The sequence below is a fragment of the Lacerta agilis genome, chromosome 9 (genome assembly GCF_009819535.1).
Source record: "Lacerta agilis isolate rLacAgi1 chromosome 9, rLacAgi1.pri, whole genome shotgun sequence".
NCBI lineage: Eukaryota > Metazoa > Chordata > Lepidosauria > Squamata > Lacertidae > Lacerta > Lacerta agilis.
The window spans coordinates 44,074,118-44,092,746 of record NC_046320.1 but is presented as its reverse complement, the minus strand read 5'-3'; the positions used below and the strand labels follow the sequence as shown (position 1 = coordinate 44,092,746).

General features: G+C 41.8%; 1 protein-coding gene across 5 annotated transcripts in view; it reads left to right on the top strand.

Moving 5' to 3' along the window:
* The window catches only part of JADE1 (jade family PHD finger 1), a 153,599-nt gene that overhangs the window by 120,167 nt on the left and 14,803 nt on the right, over positions 1-18,629 (top strand). For 3 of the 5 annotated variants that reach the window (XM_033159662.1, XM_033159661.1, XM_033159665.1), the window contains 5 exons: positions 2,590-2,672; positions 2,771-2,845; positions 10,362-10,519; positions 13,213-13,400; positions 14,608-14,819. In XM_033159662.1, coding sequence (XP_033015553.1) covers positions 2,590-2,672; positions 2,771-2,845; positions 10,362-10,519; positions 13,213-13,400; positions 14,608-14,819 — 716 coding nt within the window. Of the gene's footprint in view, positions 1-2,589; positions 2,673-2,770; positions 2,872-10,361; positions 10,520-13,212; positions 13,401-14,607; positions 14,820-18,629 lie in introns of those variants that run through there. The other 2 variants (XM_033159663.1, XM_033159664.1) reach the window with 2 other exon arrangements.

Below are 18,629 nucleotides of genomic sequence, written 5' to 3'. Positions count from 1 at the left end.
GGGCGTGCTCCCTGGGACACCGGATATGCTCTGGCAGCTCATGGGGACTTGCATATTTTTTAAATGTCAAAATCTCTGTGTCTCTCTGTCTCTTTCCACCTCACCTGTCCTTGGGGAAAATGTGTATACACCAATATATGCAGAACACTTGGAACATACCGGTATAATGGGCAGTGTGATGATACTCAACAATAGACATGTGTGCTGAATTGAGAAATATCATTCCATCCAAGTATTTAACCATTTTATACAAGCCCCCAGTATTTTGACTTCATGATAATGACTTTCCTTTTAATGTGGTGACTATTGGACTTTGTGACCTAGTTTGCATAATCTTAGTGCTATGGAGATGATTTGTCTTAGCAGAGTTGGCAAATACCGTATGTAAGTGGACTTTTACAAAGAAAAAAAATTCTTTTGAGTGCCATGCTCTTCATCAGCATTGCTATCTTGTTTGAATCTTTTTTGAAATATTTAGTTTTAATAAAGCAGTCTTTTCTGAAAAGGAAAGGAAGGAAGACTTGAACCCACCTGAGGACACCATGATGCCAGGTGACAATTTCACAGGAAATAATTGGATGTGACCATTTAGAGAGCACTTCTAATTACCCCCCCTTTCTTCCTTTGCATCCCAGTCTTGAATTCAATCTGGAGGTGCAAATGAAGAATGTGAGCCCTGCTTGTGACAGGGATTGACTCCTTTTGGAATCTATGATTGGGAGCTTCTGAGTTGAGCTGATCCCAGGGGGCTTGCATAGGGAGCCAAATAAAGTAAAAGGGGGCCTACATAGGAGCATTCAGGAGTGTGCCCAAACCCTGCCAATTGTTCCTTTGTACCTGTAGGTCAGGTGGGCATGGCTGATGAAAAGCGGCCCCATAGTTCAAATTAGGATCCCTGGCAGGCCTAAGTTTCGCCTGGGGGCCAGAGGCTCCTTGTGCCTGGACTAAATTAAGCAACAAATATTGTCACCCTTCCTGAACTATTTCCTCCTGTTTGCTTTTCTATCTACTGTCAGGAAGGACTGCAAACAAATTAAAATGAATGCAGTTCTTAACACAGTAAGAAAATGACAGAAGGTTGGTAATCATAAGAACTAGGTTCTTCTGCTTTTAAAAAGCACATTGCAGTGTTTACGTCATTACTCAGTTTGAGACCTGCCATTCTCCCCTCCTAATATGCATGTGCTTATCATTACTTGTTTTAAATAAAATAATGAAATGCATACCATCATCTAATCTTCTTACTACTTTGATAGCGGAAAATCAAATCCTACAAAAATGATAGAGTTTAGTTGCATTCAGCCGTTGCTAGGAAGAATAATAGCCTCAGTACATCTGTTTGATTTATTACTATTTTATTTTTTAGCCTGCTCAGTGAGCAGCTCTTCCATGCTTCACCCCACCATTTATTTACTCTAATTTGTTTTTTGTTTTTTGTTGAATAAAAACATAAGTATTACTCAAAAGGCCTGTCTAGTGCAGCCCCTGCCACAGACAGCAGATAACCTTGGATAGTTCCTATGTTGGAGATGGTAATGCTCCACCACTTGTCCCAGCATTTGGTAAATTACAGAACATTATTTTGTTTCATTTATTGGCTGGTGGACAAAAGGTTTGGCTCTCTGTGCACACAGTCGGAACTTTAATGGTATACGTACACACATGCATGGACAGACAGAACAATCATGGATTCTGCTGGTAGCAATTTTGACAGCACTTTTTCTAGTTGGTACAATCATGAATATAGACCAAGAACAAACAATAAAAATATATGGGAATGCACATACTGGTAATAAAAATAAATTTGTCCAGATCATTTGGGGCATAGTATCTTGACAAAGGGAAAAGATACGAAAGATTGGTACAAAATTCTGGTTTCTGAGCAACTCTGTTTTTTAATGTATGACCCTTTTCGTAAGATCAACTGCATCTGTAGAGTACTGTACCTAACTTTTCAATAGCATGTTTTCCCTGAGGGTGGGGGGAGAAAAAACGGAAGAAAAGCTGCAAGTCACTTGCTACAGTTGGTGGCTACCGTTGTATTAATTGTATTAATCTATATGAAGATGGAACAATTACTGTATATGGAATGATCACAGGGACCTTAAACAGAGCCAGCAGTTTTCCTCCCACACATTCATTATGACATATAGACCAAGGAGTGGAATGAAAGTGTAGCTCTTGCTTGCCATAGTGAACTATTTATTTTTATTTATTTATTTCATGACATTTATTTCCCTCCTTTCTTCCAAGGAATTCAAGGCAGGAGCCATAGTTATTCTCCTTCCGTTATTAAACTCCCAACCACCCTTTGATGATGTATGTGACGCTGAGAGAGAAAGAGTGACTGGTCCAAGGCTACTCAGTAAACCTCATACACTCTAACCACACTGGTTCCCACTGAAGTTGGCTTAGACAGCTTGTGTGGAAGAGGGGTGAGCAAAGGCTACCCTGAGTCCTGCCAGAGAAAAAAGACAGGGTATAAATAAATTGATGATGATGATGATGATAATTAATAATAATAATATAGGCCCCTTTGGGGCCAAAATAACCATTGTTCTCAGTTCCATGTTTCTTTTCCTCTTCTAGGCTTGTCAACGTGGTCCCAGCATTCTAGGTCTCAGCATCGGAGAAGTTCATGCTCTAAGCACGAAGATCGGAAACCATCAGAGGTATTCTCTTGATTAAATGCGCTTGCATCTTGCTGAAACACAGATGTGTCTCCTTTTCCTAATACTTCTTTTTCTTTCCTTTTTCTGCTCCGTCTCAGCTGGCACCCAGCAACCTTTCTTCTGGCCAGGAGATCAGGGAGCTCAGCTGCTGCCACAGTCCCTGCCAGCATCAAGTTAGTTATTTAGCTGTGAATATTGGGTTAGTTTGGCACCAACCCAACCTAGTTGTTTTTTTTTTTTATAGTCCTTTTCCTTTTCAAAAAATATATCGGGGAATATGTTTTTTTTATTTTATTTGTGGTGAACAGTGAAAAATGTGTACCTAGGATTGTTTCCTTAGTTTCCTAACCATTACGTGGCACTTATGAATAATAGTCCTTGTTCAGCAAAGCGGTCAAACCAGAAAACTTTGTCTCTTCGAGTGCTTCATCTGCATTGCTTTGAGAACAGATCAAAGGAGGAAATACAAATCAGTTTGAACTTTTCATGATGGATCACCAAGTGCAATCTGTTGCACGCCTTACAAATTGGCAGATGTCCTTTGAGTCAAATATGAGACTAGAAGAAAAGGGATATTCTTTGTAGGTTGAACTTCTTAAGAAGACTCTGTCTGGTTCATCATAACCAGATATCTTATATGTTCATGTTCGGGGTCTTGCCCTGGCAGGTTTCTAAATTCTTTATCCCTCACTTGTTCATGCTCATGACTGGACAGTATAATCCTTTGGCCAAGTGAATTAATATGTATGGGTTGCCTCTTTTGTTCTGGTGGTGGAAGCAATTCCACGCATGTATATTGGAGATGTGGAACCTTTTTGACACAGTGGGCCAGATCTTTATTGCCCTCCCCCTCAGCCCATGGGCCAACTTTGACATGTGAGTGGAACCACCCACTAATCATCTTACATCATGGTGAGGTCAGGTGGCTGAAAGATGGGCTTTCCTGCTTGGCTCTCAGAGGTGACTTGCAGGGTGTGGGGAGGGGTCTGCTTCATCAGTGCATTCCTTACAAAGAACATGCTAGAAAGCAGTACCAAGCAGGATTGAAGTCTGCTGACTAGCTGATGAGCACTAGCTGATGAGCATAGAGTTCATTCCTGCTCTCCATAGGGGGCTGCTTCACCAGCACATTCCCTGCAGGGGAAGTAGTTGGCAGCTGGGTATGGTTTTGGGAAAATGGCCTTGTGGGCTAAAGATCTGCCTATGGGCTAGAGGTTCCCAACCCATGATGTTAGTGAATGCCTGCACAGGCCTGCTTCTTTCTCTGAAATGAATAGGAAAGCAGTTGCTGATGGACCTCCAATGCTTATAATTAGATATTGGATGTGTGTGTGTTCCTGTATGTTTCCCATTTCCAAATAGCTTTCTTTCTCCACCTCTACCTCCCTGTAGCATTTCTGTTTTTACAGTGGTGCCTCGCAAGACGAAATTAATTCGTTCTGCGAGTGTTGTCGTATAGCGGAAATTTCGTCTTGGGAAGCACGGTTTTACAAAAAAATTAATAAATCGCAAAACGTTTTCATTTTGCGAGTCACGGCCATAGGAAAATTCGTCTTGCGAGTCACCCTTTTGTTAGCGAATGCCTTTCGTCTAGCGAGGCATTCGTCTTGCGAGGTACCACTGTATATTAATTGAATTGGTACTGAATGCTATTATGAATATTTTAATATTCTAACAGCGATATGTCACTTTCAAAGCTCCCTATATTTATTTAAAACATTTTACCCCTACCTTTACCTGAAAAGGCTCCCAGAGTGGCATACGTAAGATGAATAACAGTGAAGAATGCAGTCTGTGTCTGTAGGCTTACAATTCAAAGGACACTAAATGAAAGGGGAAAGAGATGAGGTGGGAAGAGGAAAGCAAGCAAACTCAGCACCAGTTCTTAAAGTTATATTTGAAGAACTGTGTGCCAGTCACTGGGTTGGAGGTCAGTAATTCTGCAATGCTGGATTTAGGCATGCGGTTTGCATCTGCAGAGCAGGAGGAATGGCAGTGCGAGGCAGTGATTCTTGGAAATTATATCCTTGATGTTCCATTAAATCCTCCTTTGTTTTGTGGCCAGAGCAACTCATCACAAATGTTCAGCTCAAAGGCGTTCACGCCCTGTTTTTCTCTAGGCAGTTAAAATAAGGGTTTTTTAAAGACTAAAATCTTGTCCCTGGCACAAGAGTAGGCCTGGGCAATATATCAATATATTGTCCAGGGCCGGTATGTGGAGGGAGACCGCGATGACAGCTTCACTCAGTGGTATATCGCTGGTGAAACCATTGCTGCTCATGAGTCCCTCTGCCTTCAATGCTCTGAGAGACAAACAAACTAGCTGGGAGCTGGAGGCAGAGGGACTCAAGTGGTGGCGGTTTCACCAGCAATATACTGCTGGTGAAACCGCCATTACACTCTGCCCCGGCAGAGGGAGAATCAAACTGAGTTGGTGAGGTGCTGATACAGCTTGTTCCTTCCTTCACTTCTTTAAACTGCTTTGTTGAAGAGCGTGCTGCTGCCCTCACCTCAGCCAAGCAGTTTTATGGAGCCCCTGACACGCCACTGGCTTGCACAAGTCAGTGATGGGATGGGGAATCTATTAAAGTGCTCCCCCTCCCCAGCTGAGAGATCCCCGACCCTGCTCCTGCTTCTACATGAGTAGGAGCAGGATCCGGGCTGCTCAGCTGGGGAGCACCAGCGGCAGGGGACTTGGGGCTGACTCCACTGGTGGCGGGAGCTTTCCTGTTCCTAGAGGAGTCTGGCCAAGGGGCTTAGGGCTTGCTAAAGTGGGGGCAGGTGCCTTACTGCCCCCCAGCTGAGCAGCAGGCTGGGGCCAGCTGTATTCGTCATAGCCCATGAGGCACTGGGGTGAAAGCACCTTAGCTCCCATGATGAGAGCTGTGGCAGTTTCACCCAGCATATCTGTGGCTGGAGCCAATGCAGTTTTTTTCAACATCGCCCAGCCCTACACAAGAGTAAAATTATTCTGTAGCTTTTGATATTTTGCAGCATTTTTAGAGTTCCTGCAATATTTTTCTCCAAAACACCACGTTTCTTTACATTCTTCTTTTCCTAAGCATTCTGTTTTTGGTTTTGTTTCTCTTGAGTTCTTGAAAAATTATTATTTGGTAAAGAAAGGGTGTTAAAAATTCTGAAATCTCCCTCCCGCTGTCTATGCAATTGTGGGTCACAAAGGGTGATGCAGGCTTCTCATAGGGACAGACAGGAGCTGTTGGTATGTCAGGAGTGCCTTCTCGACCTTTTTCAACCTAGAGGTAATAGGCTTTCTATTTAGGCAAGAAGGCAGAGTGAACCATTTCCCATCACTGCTGTGTGAGTGGCTCAGTAGCCTGTTCACCATCATTTGAGTTCAATTGATGGATGATAGTCGGACTCTATCGGACTCTGTGATACCTTTTTATATCCCTGTTTTAATCTGTCCAAATTCCAGAATAAAGCTTTTTATTTTTTTTAATCACCCTTCTCACCCTCTCTTTCCGTTTTGGTTACACCCCGGGTGATTTGAACAATGTTTAACTTTATACTTAGCAAGACTGTACAATTTGAAACTCTCTAGTCTGGTGGAAAACTCTGAAAGGGCAAAACGTGGGAAGGCTCACAACATACACTATAGCAAACCCAATTGGTGAATTGGGTGGTTCACATGAAATATATTTTACATCACTGCCAGCAGTGTTTGGAAAATGCAGCAATCTTCAAAGCATGTAGTCTTGGTCAGTCCCAGTAAAGCACTGGGATTAATACACTACAAGTGGTTTGAGGATTTCAGCCGGATAAACAATATTATTTGTCACACACACACAGAGAGAGAGCGCTTCCTGGTCAACCTGTTTCTGCTTTATATGTGTGTGGAGTGGTGCTGGCTGTGTGCCTTGCTGACTGCATTGGCCATAAACTCATGAGTCTTCAGACCTATTTTAGAGGTCTTGCTGGTACTGCATTGCCTGATCCAGTCACTCTGTTTGTAGCAAAGCCATCTGGCCTTGCTTCGTCCTCCTGCCCCAGCACCTTTAAAACTCCAGATAAATACCCTTCTGTTGGCATGTGGCAGTTAAAGATGAGGTGCTAACTAAGCATGAATGATCCTTGTTACTTTGTAATAGCAGAAGCGGCAATGAGAGATCTGGAAGGTGCTTAGGCATGCAAAGCCTTGCTCTTTTGAAGCCTGCCACTTCATGGTTTGTATTTTGCTGATGAGCAGCAACAAATCAGATTGCGTTGCACACAGGCAAGTGCTTTCCCCAAAGATGTATGGCTCTAACTCATGACACATGCTGGGTTAGGGACCCTTTCCCTGCTTGCTTGTGGCTGATAACTTCCTACAACTTCCCAAGATGTTTTACTAGTTTCAGAAATCATTCATGTTCAAAGCACAGTTTGAACCATAGCTACAAACAGTTGTAAATCTGGATGGCAGATGTTGCTTCCAGTGGTAAGCATTGGAGATATATTGGCTATGAACTTTCCTGGCTGATATTTTGGTTTAAACTATGAGACCCAGCATATGTAGCATGTCCTCTGGTGGCCAGTTTGGTCTACAGCATTTTTTGTGTGGTGTTGATTCTTAAATGGATGTACATGGTTGTTCATCTGACATGCATTGTGACCTGCTCGTATCCTGTATCCTCCTGAGTTTCATTTTCATGGTGGCTGAGATTCTGCAGAGATGCTACTTCCATGATCACTGGTGCAGATTTATACTCTGCCTTATTATATCTGTTAGAATGGGTGCAAGTCTTGCTGTTACCAGCTGTGCCACATAGGAATGAATTGAAATGCAACTGGTGATGTGGTCTTAGGCTGTGACTTTTTTACATGTTAGTCAATATCTGATAGCGTGTACTTTGTAGGAAGGTGCCTCCCCTTGAGTTCTACTCATAAATGCCACTCGTGTGTCTCACTGAGCATGTGCAAGGAGAGCAGGGTTGCTGTTGCTGGCCACTCCAAATGTCTTGCTGGCTCTGCTCCTCTAAACCCCTGTGCCTTTGATGGAAGCTCTGAACAGGGAGCCTATGTGTTTACAGCTGCATTTCTGTGTGGGACCTTCGTTAGAACTGAAAATCGGAGTGTGCCTGCTTGATGTATTAAAGATTAGCTCTCACCACAAAAACAGTAAAACTCCCACGCAAAATGGCTGTCTTAAAACCACCTTGAGAAATTATCTTTAGTAGCTAATAAGACACAAGGGTCTTGGTGCAAATGCATGCTGCTCCCATGCAAGTATTTTTGTTACTGCAACTGGCTCACAGAAGAAGCAGAGTTAGGGAGATTGGATCAAAAGAAGCCAATGTGATCCCTCCATCAGATTCTGTTGCGAAAAGTGTATGATGGACAAATTCTAGACTTATTATTTACCTTGCTGCTGTCTGAACTCCCTTCTGCCAATCACATTGTACGTATATTCTGACCCTTAACAAAGTTGATAACTTTTGAGAAACTTTAACAGAATTTAATTCAGAATTCCCAAAATAATGTGGTTTGTAGAGATTTAAGGAGATGCTTTTTACTAATCTGATCAATGGTCCATTTTGCCCAGTATTCTTTGTCCTGACTAGGGCTGGGCGATATCTGGTTTTCAACATCACAATATATCAACAGCTAAACACCACAAAATATTGATATATCATGATATATACCTGTGGTGGCAGAGGGCCTTGCTGGGCCTCCCTGCGGTAGTACAGGGTCCCGCCATACCTCCCCGCAACAGTGGAGGGTGCGCTGCGCTTCCCTGCATCAGCAGAGGGCTTTGCTGAAGTTCCCCACGGTGGTGGAGCGCCTTAAGATGTAAGGAAGTAATAAAAATATTAAATAAACTTCCATACAATATATTTTCAACTAATTTAAGAGTAGTTTTATGTGATTTACTAGTCAAGTTGCTTCCCCACTTAGAGGTCTAAGTGGAATCTTTGCATGCATAAGCCCCACTGAGTTCAACTAAACTTGTACTTTCTCTTGCACTGCTTACTGAAAAATACCCTCCCTATCATTCTCACATAGTACCCAACCTCCCATTTCAGCATAAGGCAGTCAGCTATATCTTCTTCCCTCCATTCCCCCCCCCAACAGAAGGGCCCCTCCAAAAAGTCCTCTTCCCACCAATGTCTCCCTTTTTTATCAAAGGAGGGCAACGAAGCAAAAATATAGTCTCCTTTAAAATTTTTTTAAAAAACCTTCCTTTTTAGTATGGAATAAATCTGTTTAGGGGGGGGGGACCAACAACATAAACACCACCAGAAAATAAAAACAAAAACTTTCCCTTCTTTTTTTCCACAGGTGGGGGTGAGTGTGAGGGAAGAAGGAAGTGCTTTCCAATTCTTTGTTTATGTTCTTTGTTTACTTTGCTTCTGGATCTTTGATTATCTAGCCGTGGGGGGTCCCTCCTGGATTGTTAGCCAACTCTGCATAATTAGTTGAGCTCTTATGTGGAAAGATATGGGTGAAGCTGAAAGACTTTGCTGGTTTGTGTGAGGACTTATAATCATTTCTTATTGGTAGGAAGGAGAGAGCAAACAAAGCAGGAGACCTGGTACCTGCAAGTATCTGTAAAGTATGGTTCGGCTGAGCTACCCCCTGAGAAGTTGTCAAGTCTCCACCTTTAGTTCACCAGTATATTGCATTGTTGAAACACTTATCACAATGTTATTTCAATTGTTGTTGATCAGTGTTCAGTCGTGTCCGACTCTTCGTGACCCCATGGATCAGAGCACACCAGGCACGCCTATCCTTCACTGCCTCCTGCAGTTTCGCCAAACTCATGCTAGTCGCTTTGAAAACACTGTCCAGCCATCTCATCCTCTGTTGTCCCCTTCTCCTTGTGCCCTCCCATCTTTCCCAACCTCAGGGTCTTTTCTAGGGAGTCTTCTCTTCTCATGAGGTGGCCAAAGTACTGGAGCCTCAACTTCAGGATCTGTCCTTCCAGTGAGCACTCAGGGCTGATTTCCTTCAAAATGGATAGGTTTGATCTTCTTGCAGTCCATGGGACTCTTAAGAGTCTCCTCCAGCACCACAATTCAAAATATCAGTATTCAATTATATGGTATTTTATCTTACAGCCCTAGTCCTGACTGGTAGCTGTCGCAGATTTTTTTTTTATCTACATGTGTTGGGGATTGAGCCTGGGATATTGAAGATGCAGAGTGTAAAGATGCTGTAGCACTTGGCTATTGAAATTTCATCTCTGGGCTTTGACCATGTGACGTATGGGACATCTCTTGAAATGAGGATCCCAGTAAACAGCAGATGCTGAAATTACGTATTTCCCCCTCTTCTCCCATTTTAGCCACTAGATGTACAGACACTAGCAAGCTTCACAAGGGAAAGAATTAGGCTTTCTCATCTTGGGATACAACTCCTTGTGTTGGGGTTATATTTAGGGATATTTGGAGTTTTTGCACTTCCTGTTGAAATTGACGAGAGCTGATTATGCATTTGTGCAGCAACTTGATTGTGTCATGTGATTTGACAAAGGCAACTTGAACTATGGGCCCCAAGTCCAAACTGTATTTTTCAGTTCTCTGTTTCAGCATGCTGATGTGGTTTAACTTTCTGGCCTCTTAATTGGCAATGTTGGTGACCTTGTTGTGCACCGTGCTCCATGGTTACCCAGGAGCTGTGAATCACAGAGTGTAAATATCAAATATCAGTGTCTCATCCCTCCCCCATTCTCACTTCCTTTCTTTGCAGGTATTTAGAACAGACCTGATCACTGCCATGAAGCTGCCTGATTCCTACCAGCTGAACCCCGATGAGTACTATGTGCTGGCAGACCCTTGGAGACAGGAATGGGAGAAAGGAGTTCAGGTGCCAGTCAGTCCGGGGACCATTCCAGAGCCAGTAGCCAGGTATAGCTTGGTGAATGCATTAGGAAACAGAACAGCTGTCCTGTCAGCATCACCTTTCAGCATCCTGTTGGGTTGCTTACTAAAAAGCAGATCACCTGAGGACTTGAGTTCCACTCTGCTGATTAAAAGGTTACCCTTCCTAGCCAACTGATTTTGCCCCAGGAAAGTGTTCCAGATGAAAGCCAGGCCTTTCCCACCAGCGACTATGACTCTACTCGTGAATTAAGGACATCACATCCCAGACTGAGTACTTACTTATAACAATACATGCTGGCAGAAGGAGGACTCCTATTTCCTATTTGAAAATGAGTTCTTCCTAATGGAAAATTTGTTGTAGCCCTTCCTTGTGAGCAGATCCAATGTTCTGTGTGCTGCCTACTCAGACATTCCAGGAAAGTAATCACAGCATTTTAATGAGTTACCTGCTTCTCTTATGCCACCTACCCTCCCCCCCCCGAAAAAAAATAAAAAAATCTGGAAGTGGAGCAGTCATCAGTGACTGGCTAGGATGTGGTGTGAACTTCACAAACAGTTCCATGGATTTATTTTTGCTAAAAAAAATAAAAGTTAATACATCCTTTTTGAGAATCATTGTGATTTTGGCTTTCTTTAAAATACAACAGGTTTTTAGCTCTCATTGTTGCCAAGGAATGCCAGCAAGCACCGGTAAAATGTTGATAATTTTTTAATGGCATTTTTACAAGGATAGATTTTACTTCTGGTGATCATGATGGGTGACCTGCACTAAGTCTAATTTTCAGAACTCCCTGTGATCTAGTCATTTTCTCTTGTGCTGGTCTACCATTCGTTATTCTAGAAATCCTAGTGCTACCTATATACAGTTGAACCAATTACAGCAACAACAAATGCTATGCAAAATTCTAAATTCTTGAATGTCCAGCCAAAATGAAGTCGCATTGTACATTGGTACAAATTTTCCTGCTTTGTGCAATTTGTTTAAATAGCAGAGTGAACAAAGCTGGCTTATACTAAATGAGAGTCTTTGCCCTTCTGTCTCACCCAGCATAGTCACTCTTAACAGGCAGCAGTTCTCCAAGGTCTTAGGCAGAGGTCTTTCCCATCACATTTTACCTGATTTCTTTTAACTGGAGATGCTGGAAATTGAACCTGGGACCTTCTGTATATGAAGACCCACCTACAAAGCCCCAGTTCAGATTTCTGCATTCTAAGTCCAGAGGGCTAAATGTTTCACCACAGAACCTAGACATAAAGACATAAAGAATAGGGAAGCATCCTCCCATTGGCTCAGGAGTTGTTAAATTCCCACCATCCCTGACCCTTGACTGTGTTAGCTGGTGCTGATGGTAGTCGAAAAACGTGGGGGGGGCATAGTTGCTCCAACCTGGCCTTAACTCAGAGCAGGCACTGGGTTTCTTTCTGAAAGTTTCTTTGTGAAAAATTCCAGATGACTATGGAATTTTATGTCTGTAACCTTTAGCCCTTGTTCCTGTCATGAGTATTGCCCCATGATTCTTTCATGTGACTGTAGCCTCCGTTAACTTCCAACTTCGAAATGCAGTCTCATGTTACAAAGTAGATCTGTGATTGCATAATTAATGCTAAAAATGCAGTATGGCCTATATTCTAAATCCAGTTTTGGTCATATCAAAGTCTTCTTCCAAGCAGTGTAAATCTGATGCTTTTAATTTAGGTCAGAGGTGGAGAAACTGTGACTCTTTATCTCCCATCAGCCCCAGCCAGCATTACCAGTGGGCACAGTGCAAAAGCAGTACAACAGGCTGCTGGAAGAAATGGGAGGTCAACTCACACCTTCCAGTTCCTCATCCAACTTTTCCTCTCCATTTGGTGCAATTTAGTCAGGGTGGGAAGGAGAAAATCTATTGATTTCATGGGAATCCTTGTGTGAGAGGTCTGTGGCACTATGACTTGTCTGTGGCACATCTTTTGTCACTCTGTGCTGCGTCACTGTTGACAGCGGAAGATGGAGAAACATTGACTTTTTTTTACATCCCCAGAACATCTATCATCTACTGTCCATGTACTCTCTCTGTACATGGATTACAGTACTATCTTTGTAGTTTTAGAATAATAGAACAATTCAGTTGTAATTTACATGAACTGGTGTGCTGTTTTAGTGATGTTTCTCCTTCCATATTTGTGTGCTGCAGTTAGTGTTTTTTTTTTTTTTTTTTTTAAAAAAGAGTATCATATTTGTGTTATTTTTCGTGGGTATGTATTTATTATTCAGACGCTGGTGTCAATTTAAATACCGTATTTATTCTAATGTAATGTGCACCTTTTGGAGCTAAATTACATCACAAAAATTAGGGTCAGCAAATATCCTTTTGGTTTCAAGGTTTTGAAAATTGAGGTGTGGATTCGATTTGATGGTGTATTAGATTATCACAAATATGGTATGTTGCAAGGTAACTTGAGGGTAATTTTAAATGGAAAAAATAGGATATAGATGCTTTCAATAAATAATAAAATTTATGTATTTTTATTTCTGCAGATGTGCATCCCTCTGGTGCTACAATATTGGCAGATGATCTTTTTCTGTTGTTATTATTTTATTATTACCATTATTTCGCTGCCTCTGGCAGAAAATGTGGAGCCTCTGGCAGTAATTGCATCGGAGAATGGAGGTTTCACCACTTTAAGGCGGATTGCAACCTGGTGTAATTAACACCTTCTGTTCGCTACACTTTCAGGGTTGTATCTGAGACAAAAGCAGTTATATTTACAAGACCTCGGAAGTACATCCTTTCTTCGGGTTCTGAGCCCCCTGAGCTTGGCTACGTCGACATTCGGACCTTGGCAGAGAGCGTCTGTCGCTATGACCTTAATTTCATGGACGTAGCATGGTTGGAACTGGCTAATGAAGAATTCAAAGAGATGGGTGAGTGTAACATCCAGTTACGGCCAGCTTTTGGCTGAGCTGTGAGACAAGTGACAGGGAGCAGTCTGGGGTGGTTGTAGTACAGCTGCCAATTCATATGGTACACGTTGAAGCTTCCAGAGAGAAAAGGAGAAGGATAGGAATGCTCAGAAGCAAGTTGTGTATTCCTGCATGTGGAGGAGAAAGGGGTGTGGAGAACTGAGGGGAAAGAAAAACATAGCACAAATGTCAACACTATTTTTGTTGGGTGGCAAGGCAACAGCCATCTCAAAGCTCTAATTCCTAGAATAATGTGAAGGAAGTGGAAAAAGGAAATGTGTTAGGAAAGCCAATTTCATCTTATCTTTAAATGTATTAATAGAAAAGTGAACGATATTTTTGAAACCATCTAGAGTTGTTTAGGGACTTCGGAAGCTTCCAAACCCTTCAGGTTTCCTTAGAACTGATGGAAAAAACTTGAACTGCTATAGTGACATTCACCTCTTGGCCCTACTAACTAATGGCCAACACTGTCTTGGACTTCTGACAATTGTTTCATCCATTTATTTTATTTTATTTTATTTTTTGTTACATTTTATTCTGTAGCAGCAATTAATTGTTGAAACCAAATACTGAAGTCTTTCAAAAAGCATCTGGAATCATTTTAAAGACATTTATCCAGCAATTAAGAAGGCTTAAGAGTCAACTGTGAAATGGCTAAAATTAGACAAATGGTCTAAAGTGAAGAGCAGTATGTTCCTTTACAAAGTGGATATTTTACCCCTTATAAAGGTGTACAGTTCTGCAGAGAGCCTTATAAAAACGTAGTAATAGTTGGCAAAATAGCCCCAGGAGCAGCTGGCTCTTTAAAAAGCCGAATACCTTGAAATAAAACATTTGTATGAGATTTTCAACCATCCACTGCAAAATCAATATGCTACGCTTGGTTTTAAAGTTTTGTTTTGTCCAGTATGCGTGTTTGGATTACTGGCAATAAACAAGATCCATACTGTATTGATGCACACTTTTTCTTGGCTTTTGTTATTGTTATCTAATAGATGCCTTTCAGCAGATTATTTTGAAGATACGTGAAATTGTAAATAACCTACTTGATCAGTTGTTCAGTGTCAATAGAGTGATCTGGTTATTTGTAGATTGATAGAAGAAGCAGTGTCCCTCAATGTCTCTTATTATATTAAAAGCAAACATCATTGGATTGATTTCCCAGGGATGCCTGAACTGGATGAATACACCATGGAGCGAGTTATGGAAGAATTTGAACAGCGATGCTATGACAACATGAATCATGCTATCGAGACTGAGGAAGGGCTTGGAATTGAGTATGATGAGGATGTTGTCTGTGACGTTTGCCAGTCTCCAGATGGTGAAGATGGCAATGAGATGGTGTTCTGTGACAAATGCAATATTTGCGTTCATCAGGTACAGCAGCAATAATTGGAATTGAGAGTAGTTTGTTTAGATATCACCATGGGAAGGAGGTGATGAGGATTTCATAAGGCTTGGGTGCTTTTTTAGGATGTATGGTAATAGTAGGTGGAAGCATACATTGAGGCAAAGGAACAGAGGTGCGTAGAGAGGTGATGTCATAAGATCACAGAAAATTCAGATAGGATGGTTAAGTTGCCCCATTTTAGTGGGTTTCTGGATTTTAAAATCATTAGCTTTGGTTTCTTGCATATCTAAGTGACGTTTTGCTTCTTTGCATACATCTGAACCCTAGATATCTCATGTTTCTTTATGTGCCTTCTCCATGAGAGGTCTGAAGGATGACAACTGGAGCATGGGCCTTTTCTGTGGTGGTTTCCCATTTGTGGAATGTGCACCCCAGGGAGGCTCGCCTGGCACCTTCATTACATATCTTTAGGTGCCTGGCGAAAAGCTTTCTCTGTAACCAAGCCTTTGGCTGATTAACATTCTATGGGCCTTTAAATGTCTTTGTGGGAAGGTGGGGTTATTGATTTGTTTTTGTTTTATTATGTATTTTTGTTTTCATTTTTTATTTTTATGCTGGGAACCGTCCAGTGTTGTTGTTGTTGCTGCTGCTGCTGCTGCTGCTGCTGCTGCTGCTGCTGCTGCTCTTCTTCTTCTTCTTCTTCTTCTTCTTCTTCTTCTTCTTCTTCTTCTTCTTCTTCTCTTCTTCTTCATCATCATCATCATACAGAAAAAGCAGGATGCATCCAATAGTGTAAACAGAAAAGAGAAATGAATCTTAAAGATGCTGTAAAGAATGCATGTTTGTTGTTAAATTAGCCTGACATGTTTCAGCTTTCTTCAAGGGCTTATCTGTTGCTAAACCACACATAAAAAGCCTTTCAAAAGCTTTTAAAATACAATATGTCATTGAAGCCTCATTTTCAAGTCAAATTAACAGAAAGAAAACCTATGTTAACTAGAACCAGCCATATCTCGTAGCCCATACAAACATCCTTTCCTAACTGCTCAAAAACATCCTTGGAGTGCACCAAGTGGTTGGTAATTTGTGGATGATATCTACTTTCTTTCATTTCTCACAAACCTAGGTTTGCTTGCAAGTATTTAGTTCTGCAGTTTTAGTTGGGCTTCTTAAGAGCTTTTGCCCTTCAAGGTCTTTGAAATGGATGGTTTTTGACCTCTTAATTTGGCTTGAAAACGAGGTTTCTACAATTATGCATAACTGTATTTTAAATGCTCTTGCAAGGCTTTTTATTTGTGGTTTAGCAAGTGTTCTACTTTATACAGATAAGCTCTTGAGCCGAAACACATTGGGCTCATTTAACAATAAGCATATGTATTTTCCAGCATCTCTCATGTTTCTGACATTACCTATCCATTTGGTTCCCACATATTCCTGTTCTTTGGAAAAGCTGCCACTTTGTGTGCTGCTTTTTGGGGGGGGGGTATGCATAGCCAAAGTAACATAAGGGCCCAATCCAGTGCTAGTCATGTACCAACAGCTAGCAGCTCCTAGTAGTAATGTTGCACCATCCAAATACATATATGGGAAAGCTGTAGATTTTCAATTTAATCTATTCAAAAATATCCCAGACCCACAGACAGATCATTGGATCTGCTTTTGTTTGCTGTCATAGTCTACTTTTTGATAAAGATCACAATCTTTTTGTCTGGCATATATACAGTAGCCATGCCAATAACAAGCATGTTCAGTATACCGGTATGTGGAATGTGGGGCACTTTCATTTATAATGAACATGGTTGGAAGTGAATAAAGCATCCCATCCAACACAGCAGAAATGACAAATACTTTTTGGTGCAGAAGATAATTTATATGGCAGTTTTTGAATGCATCAGATTTTGTGGTTGGCAACCCCCCCCCCCCGTGTTTTAACTATGCCCTTTCATACGTGATACCTGATAAGCAAGAGAAGGGTAATTTTGTCTCTTGGGTCCTACAATGGATGAAAACATATACATGTGTTTTCATATCCAATAGGACAGACTGCCTTTTGAGCATGGTTTATCTTGCAAAATTACTTTAGAGTTTCTTTTAATTATTTTTCATCTTTCCCTTTTAATAAGTTGGCAGATGTTCTTATTGCATTTTGAGTTCAGTGAACTATACAAAGTTAGAAACAGAGCCAAGAAAAATGCCTCTGAAGGGGTCCTATGTTTGTGACAAGAAGAAATGTTAGTGACACAGCTGTGGTCAACCTTTCCTTGGGGCAAAGGTTGAGTCAGTGCCCAAAGCAGCAGCACTTGTGCTCTTGGAAGACCTCCCCTATTTTTTTTCACCTTCTCATCTTTCAGATGGACATAAAAGTTAATGCTCTAATTTATATGTCATGTTCTTATTTTAGTCTCAAAGTCCTGGCTTAACTCCAATTGAGATAATTATTAACCCAGGCAGGAATCAGCCTTCCCTTTGCTGTCACAGCTGGTTACGATAGTCCTCTTTATTTCCTGTTCCAGTTTCCTTACTATTGCAGTGTAAGACCTCTTATGTCTAGGGCAACCTATATGAACTTGGTGTCATGAGTACTACTACAGTACTACTAATAATAATATCGTCCTGCATGTTTGGAGATCTGGAACTAACTTCACATGCAGCCGGGTCGCAAATCACGGTAGCTCATGTACTGGTTTGCTTTCTACATGATCCAGTTGATATTTTGGGGGAGCCAGTTCCTGAGATACCACAGTCATGTGGAGTCCTGACCAACTGGAAGCTGTTTTAGTGACAAATCATACAGGAGAAGTTAGAATTCATCCTTTACAGCAGCGTTGGGGAACCTCTGTTCCTCAGGCCAAATTTGGTACAGGTACAAGTCTCAGTGTGGCCCACAAAACTGTTTTCCTCCTCATATGTAATTTCAGGTGTGGGGCTGGTACAGATGCAGCTGGGTTGGCTGCGCAACTAAGTTCCCTGTGGGTAACTTGTCTGCGCAACCAATCCCTGTAGAAAGCAGCTTTGCTAACCCTGTGCTTGGTTCTCTTCCAAACAGGGCTGTCAAAGCTGCTTGCGCTGTGGTTCACACATTTGCTGTGACACTGAATGAGGGGAGTATTATAACAAATGTTATGTCCACCAAACGTGCTATAGAAATATTAGCAACAAGACCATACAATGAAGTGTCCTTTTTTATTATTTGTTAGTATTTTAATTATTGCTGCATTTTTGTGGGAGAGTGCTAGAGTCCTGTCTAGTCAAGTTGCATGGGATCAATTCTAATCTGTTACCTCTGAGGATGTGGACAGGCTGCTTGGACAAGTGAAACCAACCACCTGTCTCTTTGATCCTTGCCCATTCTGCTTATAAAAAGCTAGCCAGGAAGGGCTGGGTGATGGGCTCTGCGGGTGGTGAATCCTTCCTTCTGTGAGGGAGCATTCCCAGACCCAGAGTCATTTTGGACTCAGAGCTGTCCATGGAGGTACAGGTCATTTCTGCATCCAGGGAAGCTGTCTACCAACTACACCTGGTACACCAGCTGATACCCTACCTGCCTGTACACTGTCTCACCGGATTGGTACATGCTCTGGTTATCTCCCACTTGGACTACTGCAATGCGCTCTACATGGGGATACTTTTGAAGGTGACTCGGAAACTATAACTAATCCATAATGCGGCAGCTAGACTGGTGACAGAGAGTGGCCACCGGGACCATATAGCACAGGTCCTAAAGGATCTTCATTAGTTCCCAGTGCATTTCCGAGCACAATTCAAAGTGTTGGTGCTGACCTTTAAAGCCCTGAATGGCCTTGGCCCACTATACCTGAAGGAGCATCTCCACCCCT